Source organism: Triticum aestivum, chromosome 4D (assembly GCF_018294505.1).
Source record: "Triticum aestivum cultivar Chinese Spring chromosome 4D, IWGSC CS RefSeq v2.1, whole genome shotgun sequence".
NCBI lineage: Eukaryota > Viridiplantae > Streptophyta > Magnoliopsida > Poales > Poaceae > Triticum > Triticum aestivum.
Window position 1 is genome coordinate 14,821,636 of NC_057805.1, and position 23,912 is coordinate 14,845,547.

Below are 23,912 nucleotides of genomic sequence, written 5' to 3' on the forward strand. Positions count from 1 at the left end.
CGATGTTCGAGTAGGAAGATTTCGGTTTTTCTCCTTCACTCTTTTCAATAAGAAGAAGTATCCACTTTTTTTCATCGGTTCCAGGGGAAGACCAAAGAAAAACCCGCTTCTTGAGATTGGGTCAGAATTAATCAAATCCATATAGAAAGATTTCACCGTAAATATCCCATTTCTAGCTAATTTCCAGTGCGTCAAATCTGGCTGGTCGGATAATTGAACATCTATCAATCTCCGAACCAAGTGCATCCAGGCAGTCCATCGCTCACCAACTAATGCACGTCTGAATTGAATATCCAGGCAGACCATGGGGATGGCTGCCCTTGGCTTCTTCAGATCCACGGAGAAGAAACGCTCTAATGATTTTGTTGAGACACTGGAAGACCCATTGCAACAAATCGATAGAGAGAAAACATGTCATAAATAGTCATGACCGAGAGAACCGCCTTGAACAACACAATCACCCCATGGTGGGTGAGCATGAAGGTCCACCATATAACTAAGCAGTGAGCCACTTGACTGAAATATGATGATACACTTCGCAACAAGAAAAAAAAACGAATGAAACATTATGAAACAAGATCAATTTTTTGAACAACAAAAAATTAGCATGAATCTCACAGCAACAACGGACAGTGGATCCATGTAAAGGATATTCTGTGCATGGTAGAAAAACCACTCTCATGTTTTTGGCACAGTCTTGACATTGCTACAATACATGGAACATTTTGCATTCTGACAATGTATTCACGTAATTTTGAGAGCATTTTTTCAGAATGATTTCGAGATTGCTCACCATGAAGTCGTGACGTAAACCTTAGAACAAGTTTGACTTATAAAAGGTAATGGGACAAATATAGAAAATGCTAATTATATATTCTGTTCAATGAAAAGAACAAAGACGACAATAAAAAAGTAGTACATACAATTCCCCATATTGGATCTAAAGGCTAAATCACGAGGCTAACTTATTCAATCTTATTACAAGAGATTAACCTGAAGCTTGAGTACATGTCTTCTGCTGAGAATTATTAAATTTTGCTAGCATGCATATATTGAATTATGAGAGTACCTAGAACTCATTTAGATGAGATATAATTTGGTCTCATTCACTTTGAAAACAAGAACAGATACAACCCACGTCAGCACACACGCATCTTATAGCATCACATCCAATGGCTATAAAAGATGAATGAGAACAAATTATATCTCATCTAGATGAGTTCTAGCAAAACTGTTGAATTATATATTGATCATTTCAGGGAAGGCTCCCAGGAAATTAAAACCCAGCGGCGAACTTGGACTTGAGAAGTTCCACGACCCCGGCCTCCACCCGGAGCGCCTTGGTGAGCACCGGCGTCGGAATAGGAGGGTTGGAGCTGAAGAGCGTGAGCGGCACAAATACGATGCCGGGGTTTTGGCTGTTGAAGGAGACGACCATAGAAGCCTCGGTCTTACCGACGTTGAACTGAAAGTGCATGAGGCTGCGCGGGATGAGGAACGTCTCGCCAGCGCGCACCACCCTGGAGTAGAGCTTGTTCCCGGAGTCGAGGCTGCCGAGGATTCCCACGAGGAGCTCACCTTTCATCACTATGCCGATCTCGGTGGCGCGCGGGTGGATGTGCGGCGGGTTGGTGCCCTCCGGCGCGAAGTCCACGCGGTTCATGGACACGCCCAGCGTGTTCGTCCCAGGCCACTCAGCCACATCGAGCTCCGTCACAGCCGAGCCGTTTGGGGTCGATGTGTTGCCGGCCTTGGCCAGCTTGGACGAGAAGAGGAAGTCGTCGCCGGCCTCCGGCATGGGCTTGCATGTGTGCCCGTTCACCGAGACCGCCTTGCCGTCGAGGTCGGCGACGTAGAAGTCCTGGAGAGGGTCAGGGTCGGTAGCCAGGACGGATGGAGCTAGGAAAAGCATGGCGAACAGGCCATCCGCTAGGGTTTTGGAGTACCCCATTGCTTGCTATGCAAAGCTTAGCTAGAAATGATCAGCTAGAGTTTGCTGATGGAGAGTGTCTAAGGCACTGGTTGTTGCTGCTGCTAAGCTGTGGTGGATGACAGGATGAGTGAGTGGTGAGGTATATGGAGTCCTTTATATAGGGGATTAATGCACGCAATGGATGCATGGAGCTAATTAAGCTATGCATGTGCATGTCGTCACTGCATGCATGTGCAAATGGACACACACGAGGCAGAGAGTTATTTTACATAGTATATTAGTTGCGTCGAGATCAAAAATCCAAATCGGTGCCCAGACTCATCTGCTCCCGGTCGGAAAACAATTCAAAACAAATAGTAGAAAAATGCAAAAAAAATCCAATTTTTTTTGTATGGTAGATAATTTGATGCGTGAGGTCCGCTCCAAATTTCAACTCATTTGGATATCTGAGCAGCTCTCGGCAAATAAGACAAATCGGGTCAAAACAGTGCGTGAACAGTAAACTTTTTTACAGACCCTGATTTTGTCTTTTTTGCAGAGAGCTGCTCAAATGTCCAAATGAGTTGAATTTGCAGTGAACCTCACGCTTCAAATTATCTACCACCCAATAAAATTGGAATTTTTTGAATTTTTCTAGTATTTACTTTGATTGTTTTCATCAGCGCGGGTGTAGTTGAGCCCGGGAGCAGAAACGCCGCACTCCGTCGAGATCGCCTAACTTGCAATGAAAATGAAGATGGGTGCAACCGTGCAAGGCCATAGTCAAGGCCACTGCCGGTTGCTAAGGAAATGGGGCCAATGAACAGAGACAAGGAGGAGGTGCATCTCAGAGCCACCGCCGACTGCTAAGGAAATGGCGCCCAGAGCTATCTCCCCTCCCCCTCCCGCGACGCGCCCGCGCGCACCGGGGGGAATCCCTAGCAGCCAGGCCCTCGGCCCCGCCTCCCTTTCCTCCTCCCGCCGCAGCCGGCAGGCGCTGACGGGCAAAGCCCAGACGGCTCGGCGGCGGCGGGGCCTTTCCTCCTCCTCTGCTCGTGGAAGGCTGACGCGAGGCGGCGATGTCAGGTGGCGGCGCTGGGAGGCGGCGGGGGCATGATGCGGGGGCGTATTCGGCTGGTGGCTGCGCGCTGGTGCTCTGCTTCCCGAGCGTGGCGCGACGGCTGCGGAGCTCCTGACCCGGGAGGTGGCGCGCGGTCGGCCTACCGGCCGGATCCGGGCTGATCTGGAGGTGGGGGTCAGCCGGCGACGCGGATCTGGTGGTTCCGACGGCGGTGTGCTCTCTAGATGCTGGCTCTTGGGGGGGGGCTGGTGTGGGGGCGGCGCGGATGTCCTGGGCGGATCGGCCGGTCTCCAGGCGGCCTCGGGGCTGAATCTGGTCGATGGTGGTGGATGGCGTCTGTCGGAGTGCAGGGTCCGGGAGCCGACCTAGTCCGCGTTGGTCTTCCTTCGCTTTAGTGCTCTTCTTCCTATTGCTCCATTGTGGCGTCGAGCCGAGTAGGCGCCCGTGTTGCTGCTATGCTGCGGACGGATCGACGGTGCTGGCCATGGATGTGGAGGCATGCGAGCTTGACTCGGTCTGGTTGTGGACCGTGCCGGGACTTGCTCGGCGGTGGCCGTCGGCAGCTACTAGGCCGTGTTCCCCACGATCGACGATGATTGTCGGGTGACGCAGATGTGGATGCCCCCTACTGTGGGGACGCTCACCCAGGCCGGGTGGCTGATGCCGGGCTAGGAGCGGAAGGAACGCCTCCCGTTCCTCCCACCGTGGCTGCGCGTTGTGAGGTCGTCGGTTGGCGGTGACTCGGGACATGGATGCCAGGGCGGCGACCCCATATGGTGGGCTACATGGTTGGCTCTCCGGAGGGCACTATGACGGCGGCGGTGGCTCTCCTCTTGCTCGTGTGGGCGACGAGGGGGTAGCATCAGGTGGCTCGGGCTCGCACTCCTTCGCTGGGGCGACGCCCAGATCCAGATATGGGTGTCTAGAATTGCCGCGGTTGCCCTGGTGGCCTCGTGTGGCACGGGTGAGTTGCCGAGTGAAAGCTCCGTGCTTTTGCGCCGACGGCGACGACACTCGTGGGCGCCACTTTCTTCTTAAAGACGTCGTTGTGGATCTCCTCTCCATGCTAGGGTCCCAAGCGAAAGCTCATGTCCACTTTGGACTCGGCAGCGGCGACGCTTCGCGCCGTCTTCACTCCCGAGGGCGTTGTCGTGGAGCTTAGGTGTGTTAGGGCGTAGCGTGGCGTTCTATCTAGACTTCCTTGTGTTATCCTTTGGTAGCATAGTTTCCTGCATGACCCGACTATCTTGAGATCTGCTTTGTAAAAGGGTTGCCTCTTCATCTTGTATCGTTCGGTCATATACTTTATTCGGTTGGTGCTTAAAGCTCGAGAGAGGAGGTGTATCTCAATGAAGTAATGCGCGTTCATAATATTCGTGCACACCACTGCTCGTCAATCATATGAAATTGAGGGGCGTGCTAGCTGATGGTGAAATGCCAGGGTCTTGACATTCCTCATCAAACAAGTGACCACGGTCCATTCGACGATTTCTGCAAGTAATCCCTCCGTAAAGAAATATACGAATATTTAGATCACTACTTTCGTTCTTCGTTGAGCTTGGGCGAATATGACGTGTGTTGCCATTTCAACCGAGCTTGCTAATTTTCCTCGCCGAAGCAACGTGTAAGCTATTCTCCATCCGCAACGTACTCACGTTTAGCGCATAGCATGGTCGATCGTCAGAAATGGAAAGCTTCTGGCCGCGGCGTACCAACCCTGAACTGAACCTGTCTCCGGTCTCTCTCAAATAGTTCTCTTCTTGTTTTGATTCTCTTCTCTTCTCGATGACTTCTTGCCAATAATAGTAGCACATTAGCACAGAGAAGGGATTCTCATTGGCAACTACTGATCGACCAGTGAGCAAATAAAGTGCAGATATTGGGCCCTGCCTGTCTCTTTGCACTTTAAATACTAGATAATGAGGCACGCGTTGCCGCGCTCATCTATTTTTCTAATATATTGATAGTAACTTTTACGAATATATAGATCTGGAAGAAATAAATTCATATTCCAAATATTTACCATTTTTTATAACTATCATCTTCTATAATTTCCATGTCATGCTGGCCTCTTTTTTTTAGATGATATTGGCCATTCTCGTGGTTTCATGTCTACCAAGATTTTTGTAGCATCTCATAAATTGGATCATAAATCTACAACCCAACATTTATGACAACCAATGTGCCAAAAGGTGACCATGGAAGGAAAATGAAGCCAAATGGCATTCCATGACACTGACTACTGTATTACTCTTGACAAAACTTCTCAGCAAGATACAGTAAAATGACATCCTTACAAAATCATACATTCCCTCAGTTACATATATGTAAAGGAGATAAGCAATACCATTAAAGGATAGAATATCTGATACTACTAAGTAGTAAATGCATTAGTCAATGGGCCTGTGGAAAGCTTCCCGGTGCTCTCAGTGGATGGATTAGCTCTTCCAACCATTGGTGTGCTTGATACTCTCAATGCTTGAATCCTGTATATTTGTATAGAAAATAAAAACAGAAACAATACATATATTGAACCAAAGCGCAACAATAACCTTTCTGTTCTGATCAATACAAAAAAATGAAAATTCAGTATAAATAACAATAGTAAAAAACACTGCAAAAATACTACTTCCTCCGTTCACAAATATAAGATGTTTTAGATATTTCAATATGAACTACATATGGACTGAAATGAGTGAACAAACACTCCAAACATGTTTATATACATTCGATTCAACAAAAAAAATTAGAACATCTTATATTTGTGAATGGAGGGCGTATTTAGTGAGCTGTGTGGCTGCACTTGGTCACAGCAGCACTCCGGATTTACAGCAACCGGATCCCCTTCTCCTTTCTCTTTCAGACGTAGCGACCTAGCAGTTTCTACATTTTGTTTTACGATGATAGTACAAGCCCAGTAGGCCAGTAGGCCCAATTGAACGTAAGATGCCCAAAAAGCCACGGGAGCAGCGGCCCGAAAAGTTCAGCACAACCTGACATGCGAGTTAGCCTGCACACGAGATTTAGGTGGGACTAACAACAAATCTGACGGCCAAAAATGATTAAAAGTGGCGATTCAACGATTAGAAATGCCGATGGCCTGAGAAAGCTGGGAGGGTGCTCAGTTTTAATGTATCTAAATTCAATTGGCCAAGAAGATATGGTGCCAGCGAAACAACGAAAACATGATTGGCAATAGCAATCAACGGGGGGCTCTGTTGCGAGTCAGACTTTCTAGCCCCGATCCATCCCTGCCTCCAGTATCCGGAGTAACCACTGGCTTCCGCTCGCCCGCCGCCCGTGCGCGGCAAAATTTCGTGTTTTGATCCTTTTTTGAAAGTTAATCAAGATCTGATTCTAGTTTGTAAAAAATTCATGATCTTAGCCTTTTGATGTTGTTGCCACAGGCCTCTATCTCTCGCACGGACGGAGGTAGAAGATGAACCGAAGGAGACAGCACAGAGTTTTCCCGGCGACGAACGCCGCCACGGGCACACGAACGCCCTAATATTTTCTCTTTTTAGCTGGCTCAGTCATACAAGCAGTACAAGAGATGGTTATATAGGCGGAGCACGCACGCACTCAACGGCCAGCCACACCGGCCATGAACCCACGCACGCCCACTACGCACGCCCACCACGCGCTCCACTGCGCATGCATGATCTGCATGATCTGCTCGTCCGGCCGCGCGCATAGTGCGCGCCACTACGCCCACTATACGGCCAGCTCCAACAGATTGCCTGGCTCCCCGCTACTCCCGCTCAGCTGGACGCGGCCACACACCGGCCTCCGGCTTGAGCCTGTACACACATACGCGATACACACGCGCACCTACGCGCCATGCACACACATGGCTTATTGCCAACATTTGATACCGTTAGGTTTCATGGCGGTAGGAAACAACCCTACTGTTAAGGTGCCCGGCGGTAGGTGCGAGCATGCACTATGTTCCATACTTAGGAAATTTTTGCAGTAGGGCGTGTAACCCTACCGCCAGGGACCTTGGCGGTAGGATGGTCAGATCCCAAATTTTTTGCAAAGCTGGGTTAGATCTTGAAAAAGGTTCAAAACACGAAATTTAGCCCCCGTGCGCATCTACATGGCCGCATGTCACCTACCCATCAGTCGTCGTCGATCGATCGAGGCCTTCCGCTTCTCACCTTCGTGAACTCTGCTCAGAAGGAAGACCATTTTCTACTGATGGTTGCTGCGAGCTGCGCCGCCATCTACAGCATCCAAAGCCACATTTGCAAGTAAGGAGGTCAATTTTACCATGGACACGGATACACGTAAATACCCGACATATCGATTGGGTATGGGCACATGTGTACGATTAGTTATGGATAGGGCATGTGTACGATTTTGTGTCCATAAATACATTCCGACCCTATCCAATTACCTTATCGATGGGTCACATGTGTTATAAACCAGTTACCGCGACACTTTATGTAAGTTCTGTACCCCACCCTCATCCATCTTCCAATAATCAATTCCAATCTATGATTGGATGGTTAGGAGGGGAATAGTATCCCCATCCCACCGACGTTTAAGTCCTAAACTTGACATTGGTTGTTGCAATTTCCTAGATTTATTTCAAGCCTTTCGGTGATGTGTGTTCAGTGGAGGAGACGTTCCCGTCGATTACGCAGATGTCTGCGGTGACTTCATCAATCAAAGGATGATGTGCCGGCTCAGTCTCTCGGAGGTGCTCATAGGGATAGGATGAGTGTGAGTGTGTTCATATGAGTGAGTGTATGTGCGTATGTGCGTGTACTGTGTTAAAAAAAAACCAATTCCACAACCATAGAAATCTCTCGGCTGCTTGCACCACTATCACATATAAAATTAGCAATTACACCATCAGTCGACTTGTACTGATCTGCCTGATTGGTATCCATGGCATGGGAACCCATAGGGTATGTGCATGGGTATGTATATTTACCGGATGGGTAGGGTATGGTTATGATTTTACGTTCATAAAAAAATATGGGTATGATTTTACGTTCATATGGGTGAACCATACTGCTAGCTATCTAGCTACTCCTCAGCCCGTAGCAAGTGGTTCTTTTTTTTAACTGAAGTGCATTGCTGATTATCGTAGGATTTCTCTCTCCAAATTACAACATTGCAAACTTGCAATGCAAGACAGTGAAGACACCCTCTTACTTTGAATCAAAGTTTGACTAAGAATTTGACTAGCAAAAGAAAAAGTTATATTTCGCAAAAGGTATACTATTAGGACGAGTTCGAGAGCACTGGAGAGGAGACCTGATGCCCCACAGCGCGGAGGCGCCCTAGGATTGGGGTGCCTGAGAGCTGTGAGCCCCACTAGGCTCCCTCTTCTAGCTTCAGCTATCTTTTTATGTAAAAACTTCTCTTGCATTATTTGAGGATTTTTCACTTGAAGGGAAAATACCCATTTTTCCTAAATTTTCAAATAGTAAGCTATAGCAACGTTGTAGGGTTTTCTGCAAGGTCCCGCTAAATGGCACCTATACATAATTTAGTTGTTGTAGTCGGATATAGTGCCATTTAGCGGCGTTATAGCACCATTTAGCTTATTTTGAGTTTGACGCTTTTGGCACAGCTTGATATTTTAAACTTTTTTCCCCTGAAGCAAAAGACCCCATAAAACAACAACTAACACTTGGCACGTCATTAATTTTTTAGTCCAAATAAATCATAAAACTATTCAAATTTAGTTATATTAAAGCATGAAAGCTAATAATCTTATGGGTACATTTAAGACACATCAATAGCACAAGCATATTCATTAGTGATGCCGCACAATTATTCATCTCAATTCTCATGAGCACACATAAATATATGAACAATGTTACTCATATTCATCCTCGACGATGTCAAAACACATGCACCTGTGCATGGACCTCCTAAGCACAGCAAGCATGAGTAGTGGGTGAGGAGCTCACCGAGGGTGGTGTACGTTGACGAGGCAAAGAAGTGCGCTGTCATCCGACATGAGAAGTAGGAGGCAAAGGTGGCGTAGAAGAGGTTGAGGAGGCAAAGGCGGGTTGGACTTGGGGACGAGGCACACTAGTAGGAAAAGGGGCTTTTACCCCGGTTCATAAGGGTCTTTAGTCCCGGTTCTGGAACCGGGACTAAAGGGTCGTTACTAATGCCCTAACCCTTTAGTCCCGGTTCTTACACGAACCGGGACTAAAGGCCGTCCACGTGGCCGGTGCGGGGAGCCCAGGCAGGAGGGCCTTTGGTCCCGGTTGGTGCCACCAACCGGGACCAATAGGCAGAGCCTTTTTGTCCCGGTTGGTGTCACCAACCAGGCAGGAGGGCCTTTGGTCCCGGTTGGTGCCACCAACCGGGACCAATAGGCAGGGCCTTTTGTCCCGGTTGGTGTCACCAACCGGGACCAATAGGCATCCACGCGTCAGCACCTGGCAGGAGCTGAGGTTTTTGTTTTTTTAAAGGGGTGGTTTAGGGGTTTTGGGGGGTTAATTTAGGTGTTTCATATATTGTGTTAGCTAGCTAATTAATAGAGAGAAGTGTCCTCTCTTATCTCCGTGCTTGGTCGACGTTACGTACTATATACGTATGGAGAGGAGTAGACACGCTAGCTAGTAATCAAATGAAGGAAACAGAAGATCGTCATGAACATATGCATACAGAGAGAAGTGATATCGACCACCTCTCCTTCTCCGAGATATTGGTCGAACAACAAGTTCTCGTATACCTATCCGACACTACCGGCTACATATATACAATAATTATCTCTTACAATACAATCTCCTAATTATATTGTAGGAACACAGGGTCCACATAGTATTCTCCGTTTTCAGCGATCACGTGGTCAAGGAAGAATGCCGCCAATTCCTCTTGAATTCCTCGCATACGATCTTCTGCTAGGAGTTCATCCCGCTTGCGAAACATCTAATTTGAAGAAGGGGGTCAATACATATATATGTGAATAAATGAAACTCAACACAAATGATGGTAATAAAATAAAATTGTGAATGTTATTGCTTACGCACTTCATATTGTTCTTCAGTGTAGCTCCGCTCACAGGTATGGTAGCGGATGGACTCGCAAACGTAGTATCCACAGTAATTATTCCCGGGTTCCTGCCACAACCACTTTACAAGAAATAGAGGTCAATCAAACTGATAAGCAAGCATGCTAAATGGTATTGATGAAACTACCACTTGAATCACTAGGAGATGCGCGGAACATGCTACTATAGTACTTACTTTCGGGTGATTAAATTGCAGCTTCTTCGGCAGTCCCGGAGCTTTTGAGGTGAATTTTCTCCAAACCCTACCAGACAAAGAAAACAATTACTTGATATCAGGAAATGAACAAAGTTGCTGATATGGTGGATAATGATCGATTTAACTTACTTCTGGAGCATTTGAGTCATGTTCGCATAGTCCTGGGGATCTTTTCGTCTCGAGTCTAAGACGGTTACTACTCCTGGCTCAAGCTTAATCTCTAGGAGAATATAGTGGAAGCTGCACATGCATGCATAAGTCATCAATTACATTACCATAACCTGGACTAATAAGGGAAACCGAATATGCACAAGACAGTAACACTCACTTGAAGTTGTAAGGAAAGAGTATTATATCTTTGTTTTGATTTAATACCAACGATCGTAGCAAGTTGGCCTCGGCTTCTTTGGGATGTTTTTCAACCGTATATGCATCTAAGAGATTTGTGTTAATGAACCCAATATCACCGATTTGTCTTTTCTTCAATTCGGCGATCTTCAATCTGCATAATATAGTGAGGATAAGTATAAATACATGCAATGAAAGAGCTGACCTATATAGAGAGACTTAATGACAGAAGTAGTACTACTTACAGACAGTAGCAAGTGATCATTGTTTTATCGAGGGCCTTTTGATTGTAAAACTGGAAGAAATCCTCAAATGGAACAATCAGCAGTTCAATTCCAACAAGGTCATGCTCCGGTTTAACTCTCAGCGTCAAAGTACTCATCCCATCAGACTCTCTGCAGGTTTTCATGTACCAATCATGTAGTCTTCGCATCATCGTGCTTAGAGATCTGACATCTTTGACGAGAGGCTTCCCGTAATGGTATTTGTGTTCGTCCACCTCCATGATTTCATAATGTACATCGTCGGGCAGGTAATCTCCAAGATTGCTATAACCGGGCACCATACTCGGATCATTAGCGACGATGTCTTTTGACACCTTGAGCGGGGGGCACGATTGGTTCGCTTGTTCGCCGAGCTGGGCAATTTTTTTCCCAGCTCGTCGTTCTTTCATCCTTTTATCACTGACAGTACTTCCCGACCGCTCTGCTTCGGCATATATCTTTGCAAGAACGCGCTCATAGTTGCCTCTCGGCGGAGACTTTGGTGGTTTTGTCAGGGCAGCCAGAGTGCGCTTTGCTTTCACCGGATCTACCTTCTCCTCCGGAGGTGGATGTTTCTTTGCTTTCACCCCTTCAAAGAAGTTCTTCACTTCGGCTCGCACGATCTTCGCGTTCTCCTCCTCGGTCCTCTCATATGGTAACTTCTCTGGAGTCTTCAGAGAAGGACCGAATCTGTATTGCCTCCCGCCTCTGGCAGCTGTACTGCTAGACGCCGGCAGAGCAGACGGAGTGGCTGCGGCTGTCTTCTTTCCTTGCTTACAAGGTGGAGGAGAAGGACTACGACGCGCCGGAGCAGCCGCATCGGCGGCGGCTCTCTTCCGCCCTTGCTGACGAGGCGGAGAAGGAGGAGGCTGGCTGCTCTGGCGCGCCGGCGCTGGCGGAGAAGGAGGCGGAGTGCCGCCACGCGCCGGAGAAGGAGGCTGAGTGCCCTGATCACTCGACGGAGGAGGAGGCGGAGGAGGAGGCGGAGTGCCCTTACTCGCTGGAGCCGTCCAGTTCGGAAGCTTGATGAGCTCCTTCCGCCATAGGCATGGAGTCTTCAGAGCTAAACCCAGCCGAGTCTCCCCTTCACCGGTAGGGTGGTCAAGCTGGAGGTCCTCAAATCCCTCCGTTATTTCATCCACCATCACCCTAGCATATCCTTCTGGAATCGGCCGGCAGTGGTAGGTTGCGCCGGGTTCAGTAGGTAAAACAGAGCCAACAGCCGCCTTGACTTTCAAGTTCTGCCATTCCGCCATAAGGTGGCAATGTTGAGACTCCGTGATAGCATCCACGGGGTAGCTAGCAGGAGCCGCATGCTCCAGCTGAGGCAGCTCGGTGGAACCCACGCTGCTTCTCCGCTGAGATGGCGGTGTAGCTTCGGGGGCAGTTTCGGCATCTCGATTGCCGTCTCGTTCCTCTAGCGCTTGAACCCTTTCGTGCAGCTTCTGAATTTGGATCTGCTCCACTTTTTTTCCTCCTCTCCTGGGTTTTGTAACCGCCCGCGTCCGGAAAACCAGCCTTCCACGGAACGGAGACTGGCGTGCCTCGTGTCCGTCCAGGGTGCTCAGGATTCCCGAGGGCCATTGTGAGCTCGTCGTTCTCTCTGTCTGGAACGAACGTCCCTTGCTGCGCTGCATCGATATAGTGCTTAAGCTTCTTGACGGGTATTGCAAGTTGCTCGTCCGTCCAACGACATCTCCCTGATACAGGGTCCAAGGTTCCGCCAGCCCCGAAGAACCAAGTCCGGCAACGGTCTGGCCAGTTCATTGTCTCTGGTTCGATCCCTTTATCAAGCAGATCCCTCTCAGACTTGGCCCACTTAGGCCGGGCTTTGAGGTAGCCACCTGACCCCGTGCGATGGTGAAGCTTCTTCTTCGCAGCATTCTTCTTGTTTGTCGCTGACATCTTCTTACTCTTTTCCGATGTCTTGTGGGCCACAAATGCGGGCCAGTGATCTTTGATCTTCTCATACCGGCCGATGAATTCTGGTGTCTCTTCTTTGTCGACAAACGTTTTCAGCTCATTCTTCCACCTCCTGAATAGGTCTGCCATCTTCTTAAGAGCATGAGACTTGATTAATTGCTCTATAACTGGCTTCTCCGGATCCTCCTCTGGCGGTAGGGTGAAATTTGCCTTCAGCTCAGTCCAAAGATCATCTTTCTGCATATCATTGACATAAGACACCTCAGGGTCTTCCTTCTTAGGCTTATACCATTGGTGGATGCTGATCGGGATCTTGTCCCTAACTAGAACCCCGCACTGAGCAGCAAAAGCATCCTTTGTCCGGAGGGGTTCAATCGGTTGGCCGTCGCGCGCGATTGCTGTGATCTCAAACCTTTCATCCGAGCGCAACTTTCTCTTCGGGCCTCGTCTCTTTACCGCAGTTGTGCTCGATCCGGAGGGCTAGAAAAAAGAAGAAAGACGAGTGTTAATTAATATGTGTACATACCAAAACAATGAATGCATCAATTAGCTAGTCAGCACAGGCTTAACTAATATATTTACCTGGCCGGACTCTGTTCGGTCACCGGAGCCGTCACCACGGGCTCCTTCTTGCACCAGCATTGGGTCACCGGAGCCATCATAATCATGTCTTTCCTCCTCCACTCTTCGATCACCGTAGCCTGCTTCTTCACCCTGTTCTTCCAGACCATCATTGTCGTTAAGATACGACAAGATATCACCTCCGGCTAAGATTATGTCCCCCAACACCTCTTCTGCTTGCTCATCTCGTCCGTGCTCCATTGTTTCTGCAAATATTACAACATGGCAATTATTACACAAACATGACAGCAGGTGGATATATTAGTGCAAACGTAGACCTAGCTTATTCCGGGTTTGGGGTGGCCTAGGCAACGCTTCAAGGGTAGGGGCGCGGCGGGAGGGGGTAGGAGACCGACATCGTTTTTTCTAGGGTTTGGGTGTCCTCGAGAGTTTTGGTCGAGCGAGAGGGCCGGGGGGTGCTCCCGTGGTATAAGTTATCACGGTCGAGAGGGGGTATACATATCGACCGTCCATCATGTCGAAGTTATCTGGGAGGGAGTTATATATATCGACAACGACGACATACATACACGGGAAAATAATGTTATCGGGGAGGGGGTATATCGACCCCCCCCCACGTGTTGAAGTTATCGGGAGGGGGTTTATATCGACAACGACGACATACATACACGGGAAAATAATGTTATCGAGGAGGGGGTATATCGACCCCCCCTCGTGTTGAAGTTATCCCCCCTCGTGTTGAAGTTATCGGGAGGGGGTAATATCGACAACGACAACATACATACACGGGAAAATAATGTTATCGGGGAGGGGGTATATCGACCCCCCCCACGTGTTGAAGTTATCAGGAGGGGGTTATATCGACAACGATGACATATATACACGGGAAAATAATGTTATCGGGGAGGGGGTATATCGACCCCCCCTCGTGTTGAAGTTATCCCCCCTCGTGTTGAAGTTATCGGGAGGGGTATATATCGACGACGACAGACCCGATAAAACATAAGAAAACGAAGAAGAAATAAAAAGAGGAGAAGAAGAAAGGAATAGAGGAGAGGATTGAAGAAAAAAAAGAAGAAAAAAAGAGGAGAAGAAGAAAGGAATAGAGGAGAAGAAGAAAAAATAGAATATTTTCTATTTTTTCTTCTTCTCCTCTATTCCTTTCTTCTTCTCCTCTTCTTTTTCTTCTTTTTTCCTCTTCTTATTTATTTCTCCTCTTCTTCCTCTCCTCTTCTTCTTTCTTTCCTCTTCTTATTTTCTTCTTTCCTATCCTTCTTTTTCTTCTTCTTCCCTTCCTAGCTAGATATATAAAACTTTTATAAAATTGAAACTTTTGCATATATAAAACTTTTCCATGTGGATCATCATTTCTCATATATATCGAATATATATCCATTGTCATATATAAAAACTTTCTATATATGAACAAAAAACTTTCTATGAACAAAAAAACATTTTTGACACATATATTCATACATTTTGAACATCTACATACATACAAATATTTTTTGTTCACATATACATTATAGCCACATACACATATACATCACATATGAACAAAAAAATTAAACTAATAAAAATAAAAACATATAGCCACATATGAACAAAAACATATAGCCACATACATACACATATACATTATATATATATGATCAAAAAACAATTAACTAATAAAAAAACAGAGCCGGGGCGGCGGCTCTCACAGCGGGGGCGACTAGGACGATGGTGAAGGAGGGGCGGGACGGGGCGGGGGCGGCGAGGGCGCCGGCGAGCACGCGCGGGCCGGGCAGGGGGCTCGGGGCGCCGAGGCGGCGCGCGCGAGCAGGGGAGCACGAGGCGGGGCGGCGCGTGGGGGCAGGGCGACGGCGACGAGCACCGGGCGGCAACCCGTCGAGGCAAGGGCGCGGGCCGACGGCGACGAGGAGCGGGCGGCGACGGCGAGCACGGGCAGCCTGGCGGCGTCGGGGGCAACTGCTAGATGAAAGTGAAAATTTCTAAGTTTTGCTATATATACATGAAGCATTGGTCCCGGTTCGTGGCACCAACCGGGACCAATGCCCCCCTTCAGTCCCGGTTGGTGCCACCAACCGGGACCAAAGGTCCCTTTTCAGCAGCCCAAAGGGCGGGAAGCGGCGGCCTTTGGTCCCGGTTGGTGGCACCAACCGGGACTAAAGGGGGGGGCATTGGTCCCGGTTGGTGCCAGCAACCGGGACCAAAGGCCTTGCGCTGCCCGCGGCCAAAAGTTTAGTCCCACCTCGCTAGCTGAGAGGGGCTCGGAGTGGTTTATAAGCCCCACTGTGGCTGCCCTCTCGAGCTCCTCTCAAATGCAGGCTTACGGGCCTAATGTCACACTGTGCTGTCTGTGGGCCTATTGGGCCTTCTGCGGGCCTGAATCCTGGCCCAGGTTGGGTTTCTAGTCGTATTCAGGCCGTGGTGGCCCAATAGGTGGCAGTTTTTTTAAAAAAAAATCCAGTTTTTTGGTTCTGTTTTTTGCATTATTTATTTTCTTTTGTTTTTTGCTTTATTTTTTAGTTCTTTTTGCTTTTTAGGTCAGCAAAATTATAAACTGTCTGTTAGTGCCATTAGTTTTAGAAAAAAATATAAACTTTCTATTAGTGCCATTAGTTCTTTATGAAAATTCTTTTTGCTGTATTTAGTTTTTTTGTTTTCTTTTTTGCTATATTTATTTTGTTTTGTTTCTACTTACAACAAAAAACTTATTTATTTTATTTTATTTTGTTTCTAATTACTTATTTATTTTACTTTATGATAATTCTTTCTGCTATTAAAGTTTCTATCAAAAAAGTTCTTTATGAATTCTTTTTTGCTTTTAATGATTAAAAATAAAAAAGAGGCGCAATGCACGTTGATTTGCTTCAAGCCTTTCGGAATAGTGTAGACTGCACTGCACATAGCTCGATGCAGTCTACCTTATTCCTCAAGGCTTGAAGCTAAGCAACGTGAGCATTGCGCCTCTTCTTCATCGTCTCTGCACTCAGGGCTTATAAACCGCTCCTAGTGCCTCTCAGCTAGCGAGGTGGGACTAAAAAACTGCTTAGCTAGTAAGAAACTCTAGTACCGGTTCGTGCCACGAACAGGTACTAAAGGTGCTCGTGGGGCCACAGCCTCATTAGTACCGGTTCGTGGCACCAACAGGGACCAAAGGGTGGAATTGGTCCCGGTTCGTGCCACCAACCGGGACCAATGGCCTTGCACAGCGGCGTGGTGGTGAGTTTAGTCCCACCTCGCTAGCTAAGAGAGAGCCGCACCTGTTTATAAGGTGCGGTGCGCCTGAGCTGTCGAGCTCCTCTCTAAAGCAGGCTTACGGGCCTAACCTCTCTGTACATGCCTGTGGGCCTACTGGGCCTTCTGCGGGCCTGAATCCTGGCCCATGGATGGGTTTCTAATCGTATTCAGGCCGTGGTGGCCCAGTAGGTGGCATAATTTTTAATTTTTGGCCTGTTATTTTTCATGCATTTACTAATTATTTTGAGCTATAAGACCCTAAAATTGAAAAGCATTTCAAATGAACTCTGAAAAGGTTGAAAGTTGGCATGGTATCATCATTTCATCCACATAGCATGTGCAAGAAAGTTGAGAGGGTTACGGCAAAAACTAGATGCACTTCTTGTACAAAACGGACAATGGTATCATACTCGTCTATTACAAAGTTGGCATGGTATCATCATAATAGTTGCGGGAGAAAGTCTTCACTTTTTCTTCGCTTGTGTCATTTGCTTATTGCGCCGTAACCATGGATAATCTTCATCGTTTATCAGGATGCTTGGGTCAGCCTTGACTTTGAAGGGAGGAATTTCATGAAACTTTTCATAATCTTCAGACATGTCTGTCTTGCCCTCCACTCCCACAATGTCCCTTTTTCCTGAAAGAACTATGTGCCGCTTTGGCTCATCGTATGATGTATTCGCTTCCTTATCTTTTCTTTTCCTCGGTCTGGTAGACATGTCCTTCACATAGATAACCTGTGCCACATCATTGGCTAGGACGAACGGTTCGTCAGTGTACCCAAGATTGTTCAGATCCACTGTTGTCATTCCGTACTGTGGGTCTACCTGTACCCCGCCTCCTGACAGATTGACCCATTTGCACTTAAACAAAGGGACCTTAAAATCATGTCCGTAGTCAAGTTCCCATATGTCCATTATGTAACCATAATATGTGTCCTTTCCCCTCTCGGTTGCTGCATCAAAGCGGACACCGCTGTTTTGGTTGGTGCTCTTTTGATCTTGGGCGATCGTGTAAAATGTATTCCCATTTATCTCGTATCCTTTGTAAGTCAATACAGTCGAAGATGGTCCCCTGGACAACGAGTACAACTCATCACAAACAGTGGTGTCACCTCTCAGACGTGTTTCCAACCAACTGCTGAAAGTCCTGATGTGTTCACATGTAATCCAGTCGTCACACTGCTCCGGGTGTTTGGAGCGCAGACTGTTCTTGTGTTCATCGACATACGGGGTCACCAAGGTAGAGTTCTGTAGAACTGTGTAGTGTGCTTGAGACCAAGAATATCCGTCCCTGCATATTATTGAGTCCCCCCTCCAAGCGTGCCTTTTCCAGTCAGTCTCCCCTCATACCGCGATTTAGGGAGACCTATCTTCTTAAGGCCAGGAATGAAGTCAACACAAAACCCAATGACATCCTCTGTTTGATGGCCCATGGAGATGCTTCCTTCTGGCCTAGCGCGGTTACGGACATATTTCTTTAGGACTCCCATGAACCTCTCAAAGGGGAACATATTGTGTAGAAATACGGGCCCCAGAATGACAATCTCGTCGACTAGATGAACTAGGACGTGCGTCATGATATTGAAGAAGGATGGTGGGAACACCAGCTCGAAACTGACAAGACATTGCGCCACATCACTCCTTAGCCTTGGTATGATTTCTGGATCGATCACCTTCTGAGAGATTGCATTGAGGAATGCACATAGCTTCACAATGGCTAATCGGACGTTTTCCGGTAGAAGCCCCCTCAATGCAACCGGAAGCAGTTGCGTCATAATCACGTGGCAGTCATGAGACTTTAGGTTCTGGAACTTTTTCTCTGGCATATTTATTATTCCCTTTATATTCGACGAGAAGCCAGTCGGGACCTTCATACTGAGCAGGCATTCAAAGAAGATTTCTTTCTCTTCTTTCGTAAGAGCGTAGCTGGCAGGACCTTCATACTGCTTCGGAGGCATGCCGTCTTTTTCGTGCAAACGTTGCAGGTCCTCCCGTGCCTCAGGTGTATCTTTTGTCTTCCCATACACGCCCAAGAAGCCTAGCAGGTTCACGCAAAGGTTCTTCGTCACGTGCATCACGTCGATTGAAGAGCGGACCTCTAGCTCTTTCCAGTAGGGTAGGTCCCAAAATATAGATTTCTTCTTCCACATGGGTGCGTGTCCCTCAGCGTCATTCGGAACAGCTAGTCCGCCGGGACCCTTTCCAAAGATTACGTGTAAATCATTGACCATAGCAAGTACGTGATCACCGGTACGCATGGCGGGCTTCTTCCGGTGATCTGCCTCGCCTTTGAAATGCTTGCCTTTCTTTCGACATTGATGGTTGGTCGGAAGAAATCGACGATGGCCCAGGTACACATTCTTCCTGCTTTTGTCCAGGTATATACTTTCAGTGTCATCTAAACAGTGCGTGCATGCGTGGTATCCCTTGTTTGTCTGTCCTGAAAGGTTACTGAGAGCGGGCCAATCGTTGATGGTTACAAACAGCAACGCGTGCAGGTTAAATTCCTCCTGTTTGTGCTCATCCCACGTACGTACACCGTTTCCATTCCACAGCTGTAAAAGTTCTTCAACTAATGGCCTTAGGTACACATCAATGTCGTTGCCGGGTTGCTTAGGGCCTTGGATGAGAACTGGCATCATAATGAACTTCCGCTTCATGCACATCCAAGGAGGAAGGTTATACATACATAGAGTCACGGGCCAGGTGCTGTGATTGCTGCTCTGCTCCCCGAAAGGATTAATGCCATCCGCGCTTAAACCAAACCATACGTTCCTTGGGTCAGCTGCAAACTCAGCCCAGTACTTTCTCTCGATTTTTCTCCACTGCGACCCGTCAGCGGGTGCTCTCAACTTCCCGTCTTTCTTACGGTCCTCACTGTGCCATCGCATCAACTTGGCATGCTCTTCGTTTCTGAACAGACGTTTCAACCGTGGTATTATAGGAGCATACCACATCACCTTCGCAGGAACCCTCTTCCTGGGGGGCTCGCCGTCAACATCACCAGGGTCATCTCGTCTGATCTTATACCGCAATGCACCGCATACCGGGCATGCGTTCAGATCCTTGTACGCACCGCGGTAGAGGATGCAGTCATTAGGGCATGCATGTATCTTCTGCACCTCCAATCCTAGAGGGCATACGACCTTCTTTGCTGCGTATGTACTGTCGGGCAATTCGTTATCCTTTGGAAGCTTCTTCTTCAATATTTTCAATAGCTTCTCAAATCCTTTGTCAGGCACAGCATTCTCTGCCTTCCACTGCAGCAATTCCAGTACGGTACCGAGCTTTGTGTTGCCATCTTCGCAATTGGGGTACAACCCTTTTTTGTGATCCTCTAACATGCGATCGAACTTCAGCTTCTCCTTTTGACTTTCGCATTGCGTCCTTGCATCGACTATGACCCGGCGGAGATCATCATCATCGGGCACTGGTTCCTCTTGATCTTCAGCAGCTTCCCCCCTTGCAGCATCATTGGGCACATCGTCTGGTTCCTCTTGATCTTCAGCAGCTTCCCCCGTTGCAGCATCACCGTATTCAGGGGGCACATAGTTGTCATCGTCCTCTTCTTCTTCGCCGTCTTCCATCATAACCCCCATTTCTCCGTGCCTCGTCCAAACATTATAGTGTGGCATGAAACCCTTGTAAAGCAGGTGGGTGTGAAGGATTTTCCGGTCAGAGTAAGACTTCGTATTCCCACATGTAGGGCATGGACAACACATAAAACCATTCTGCTTGTTTGCCTCAGCCACTTCGAGAAAATCATGCACGCCCTTAATGTACTCGGAGGTGTGTCTGTCACCGTACATCCATTGCCGGTTCATCTGCGTGCATTATATATAATTAAGTGTGTCAAAAACCATTACAGAACATCATGAATAGATAATTAAGTGACCAAATTAATAGAAGTTCATCATCACATTAGAACCAAAGTACATACATAGTTCTCATCTAACAACATATATATAGCTCTCCAGAGCATCTAATTAATTAAACCATACATTGAAACTATGTAAAACATTTCAATGCGAAAACAAATGCGATCATAATCGCAACCAAGGTAACAATTGATCCAACGGCATAATGATACCAAGCCTCGGTATGAATGGCATATTTTCTAATCTTTCTAATCTTCAAGCGCATTGCATCCATCTTGATCTTGTGATCATCGACGACATCCGCAACATGCAACTCCAATATCATCTTCTCCTCCTCAATTTTTTTATTTTTTCCTTCAAGTAATTGTTTTCTTCTTCAACTAAATTTAACCTCTCGACAATAGGGTCGGTTAGAATTTCCGGTTCAACCACCTCCTAGATAAATAAAATCTATGTCACGTTGGTCGGTATATTTGTCATAAACAATAAATGAACCAAATAGTTATAAAAAGATAATATATACCACATCCGAATCATAGACAGGACGAGGGCCGACGGGGGCGGATACCAAAACCATCGCACTATGTAATAAGAAGGAATAATAAAAGTAACAAAATTAGACAAGTAACTATCTAAAGTAAGAATTTTTTCCTTTCAGAAAGAAGATAAGAACAAGAGGCTCACCACGGTGGTGCTGGCGACGAGATCGGCGCGGGCGATCGACGGCGGTGAAGACGGGGACGGGACGTGACGGACCGCTAAACCTAGACAAATCTCGGGGAAAATGGAGCTCGGAGGTCGAGTTTCGAGAGGACAAAGATTAACTAGTGTGGCTCAGACATTTCATCGAACACCTCATGTGCATAGGAGGTGAGCTAGAGCACCCAAATGCCCTCCCCTCGCCGGCCAGAAAAAACAGAGCACTCTGGACTGCTCTGCTGTGGCGATGGGGTATATATAGGGAACTCATTGGTCCCGGTTGGTGCCACGAACCGGGACCAATGCCCCCTTTAGTCCCGGTTGGTGGCACCAACCGGGACCAAAGGCCTTGTGCTGGAACTGGCGCGGTGCGGTGGGATGTTTAGTCCCACCTCGCTAGCCGAGAGGCTTCGACAGTGGTTTATAAGCGCAGCTGCGCTGACCGCTTCGAGCTCCTCTCAAATGCAGGCTTACGGGCCTATTCTGTCACTATTTGCCTGTGGGCCTACTGGGCCTTCTGCGGGCCTGAATCCTGGCCCATGGATGGGTTTCTAGTCGTATTCAGGCCATGGTGGCCCAGTAGGTGGCATAATTTTTTTCCTCTGTTTTTTCTCTTTTGCTTTATTTGTTTTGTTTTGTTTTTACTTACAACAAAAAACTTATTTATTTTATTTCTAATTACTTATGTATTTTACTTTAATTATTTTATTTTTATTTATTTTACTGCTGCTATTTTTATTTATTTTACTGCTGCTATTTTTACTTAATTTATTAAGGTTTATTTATTGTAGTTACTATAGTTTATTTTATTTTATTTTATTAAGGTTTACGAGCTGTGGGAGAAACGAGGGGTGGCGACGTGCTGTGGGACACGATGCAGGGGCCGAGGAGGGAATTTAGGGTTAAGTTTTTATACGGGAACGGTTAGACGGGCTTTAGCGGGCTTTCACCGGGCTTGTGGGGTTTTACCAGGTCATCGATGAGAGTTTCCAAAAATGTCATTAGAAATCCGTCATGGATTAACAGGTTTCTTGTAGTTATATGTCGAGCACAATGAGTGGTGATCCTCCGGCCTCCCACTCGCACGCAGCCGCCGCCACCCTCCCGCTCGCTCGCCGCCGCCGTCGTCACCAGTCCCGGCCATGGCGCCGCCGCTGCCGTCGTGCCCCTGAAGACCTATTCATCTTGCCTGGAGGTGATCCTGTGTCAGATCCTCCACTTAACCCGCGTGGACCGGCTCGTGGGTCACTGACAGTGGGTCCCTTGGGCCCACTGGTCAGGTTTGACCAGTCGCCCCCGCCTTCTTCGTCCTCTAGCCGAATAGAGGCGGGGCTCCGGCGATCAACGCCGGCGAACGGCGGCTCCTCGCGGGGTCCTGAGGGCGGGGATGGATCCGCCAGGCCGGGGCGGTCCTCCCGGTGGTCGAGGAGGTGGCGGGGATGGAGGGAGTCGTCGGCGGCGAGCTCCGCGGCGGACGGCAGCTTCGGGAGGTTTGGGGCTTTGGCCTACGGTGGTTCCCCGATGCAGCTGAGGGTTTGGGCGGCTCCGCACGGTCGAGGGGAGGAGGATGGTGGTGCTATACGGACGGGGGGGGGGGGGGCTCTGGTTGCGACTGAATGGACCGGAGGGCGGCGGTGGCTGTATTGGCCGGAGATGGGGAAGAAGACCCTCCCTGGTCGATTGCCTGCTATGGGGGTGCTAGGTGGGGTGGCTTGAGGTCGCCTGAGGGACTGGACGGACTCGGGGGCTCCTTATATAGGCGGCCGGAGTCGGTTCCAACGGCGGCCGTGGATAAGAACGGCGAACCGCCGTTCTCTAGCCTACAGGACGTCGTGGCGGCGACGGGCACTAGTGGACGAGCTCGCGGATAAGCTTGGACTGCTCCAGAGGCAAGCTGGCGAGCGGCTGTGGCTCGGGCGGCGCCGTCCATGGCAGGGGCCTGCTGTGGCCGGCCGTCGTGCCCCTGAAGACCTATTCATCTTGCCTGAAGGTGATCCTGTGTCAGATCCTGCACGATACCTCATCACTACAACACGTCGGCGGCGGTGTATGAGGCGTCCATGGCCCTGGTGGCGCCTTCAAGGGAGGACGCCCTTCTCTATCCCAGATATGGCGGTTATGGAGTTGATGGCTCGTGTTTTTTTCTCTTTTGCTTTATTTGTTTTGTTTTGTTTCTCCTTACAACAAAAACTTATTTTATTTTATTTCTAATTACTTATGTATTTTACTTTAATTATTTTATTTTTATTTATTTTACTGCTGCTATTTTTATTTATTTTACTGCTGTTATTTTTACTTCATTTATTAAGGTTTATTTATTGTAGTTACTATAGTTTATTTTATTTTATTTTATTAAGGTTTATTTAGTTTTATTTATTTTATTAAGGTTTATTTATTTTATAAATAAAAAATGAAAATAGATGCGCTTATAGAGAAAATTCAACCTAAATTCATAATAAATTTCTATGAAATTTACTGTGAATTTAGGTCAAATTCCCTGTATAAGGGCATCTATTTTCACTTTAAAAGGCAGAGAGGGACGGGCTTATAAACTGGTGTGAGCGCCCTTCGTTTGGCGAGGTGGGACTAAACACTGGCCGCAACTAGGACCAGCCCTTTAGTCCCGATTTGTGGTATGAACCGGGACTAAAGGGTGGTGGGCCAGGAGCGTGGACCTTTGGTCCCGGTTTGTCCCACCAACCGGGACCAAAGGGGCCGGACGAACCGGGACCAATGC

The 23,912-nt window shown here is 47.8% G+C and overlaps 1 protein-coding gene across 1 annotated transcript; it reads right to left on the minus strand.

Annotated features, from left to right (window-relative positions):
- Window positions 1-1,276: 1,276 nt before the first annotated feature.
- LOC123099411 (oxalate oxidase GF-2.8-like) lies at window positions 1,277-1,951 on the minus strand. Its single transcript, XM_044521574.1, has one exon. It carries the CDS (start codon window positions 1,949-1,951, stop codon window positions 1,277-1,279), a length of 675 nt encoding a protein of 224 aa, XP_044377509.1.
- Between the last annotated feature and the right edge of the window lie 21,961 nt (window positions 1,952-23,912).

Excerpts from the sequence above, each read along its gene's own strand:
- LOC123099411 (XM_044521574.1), bottom strand. The coding sequence starts at position 1,951 with ATGGGGTACTCCAAAACCCTAGCGGATGGCCTGTTCGCCATGCTTTTC.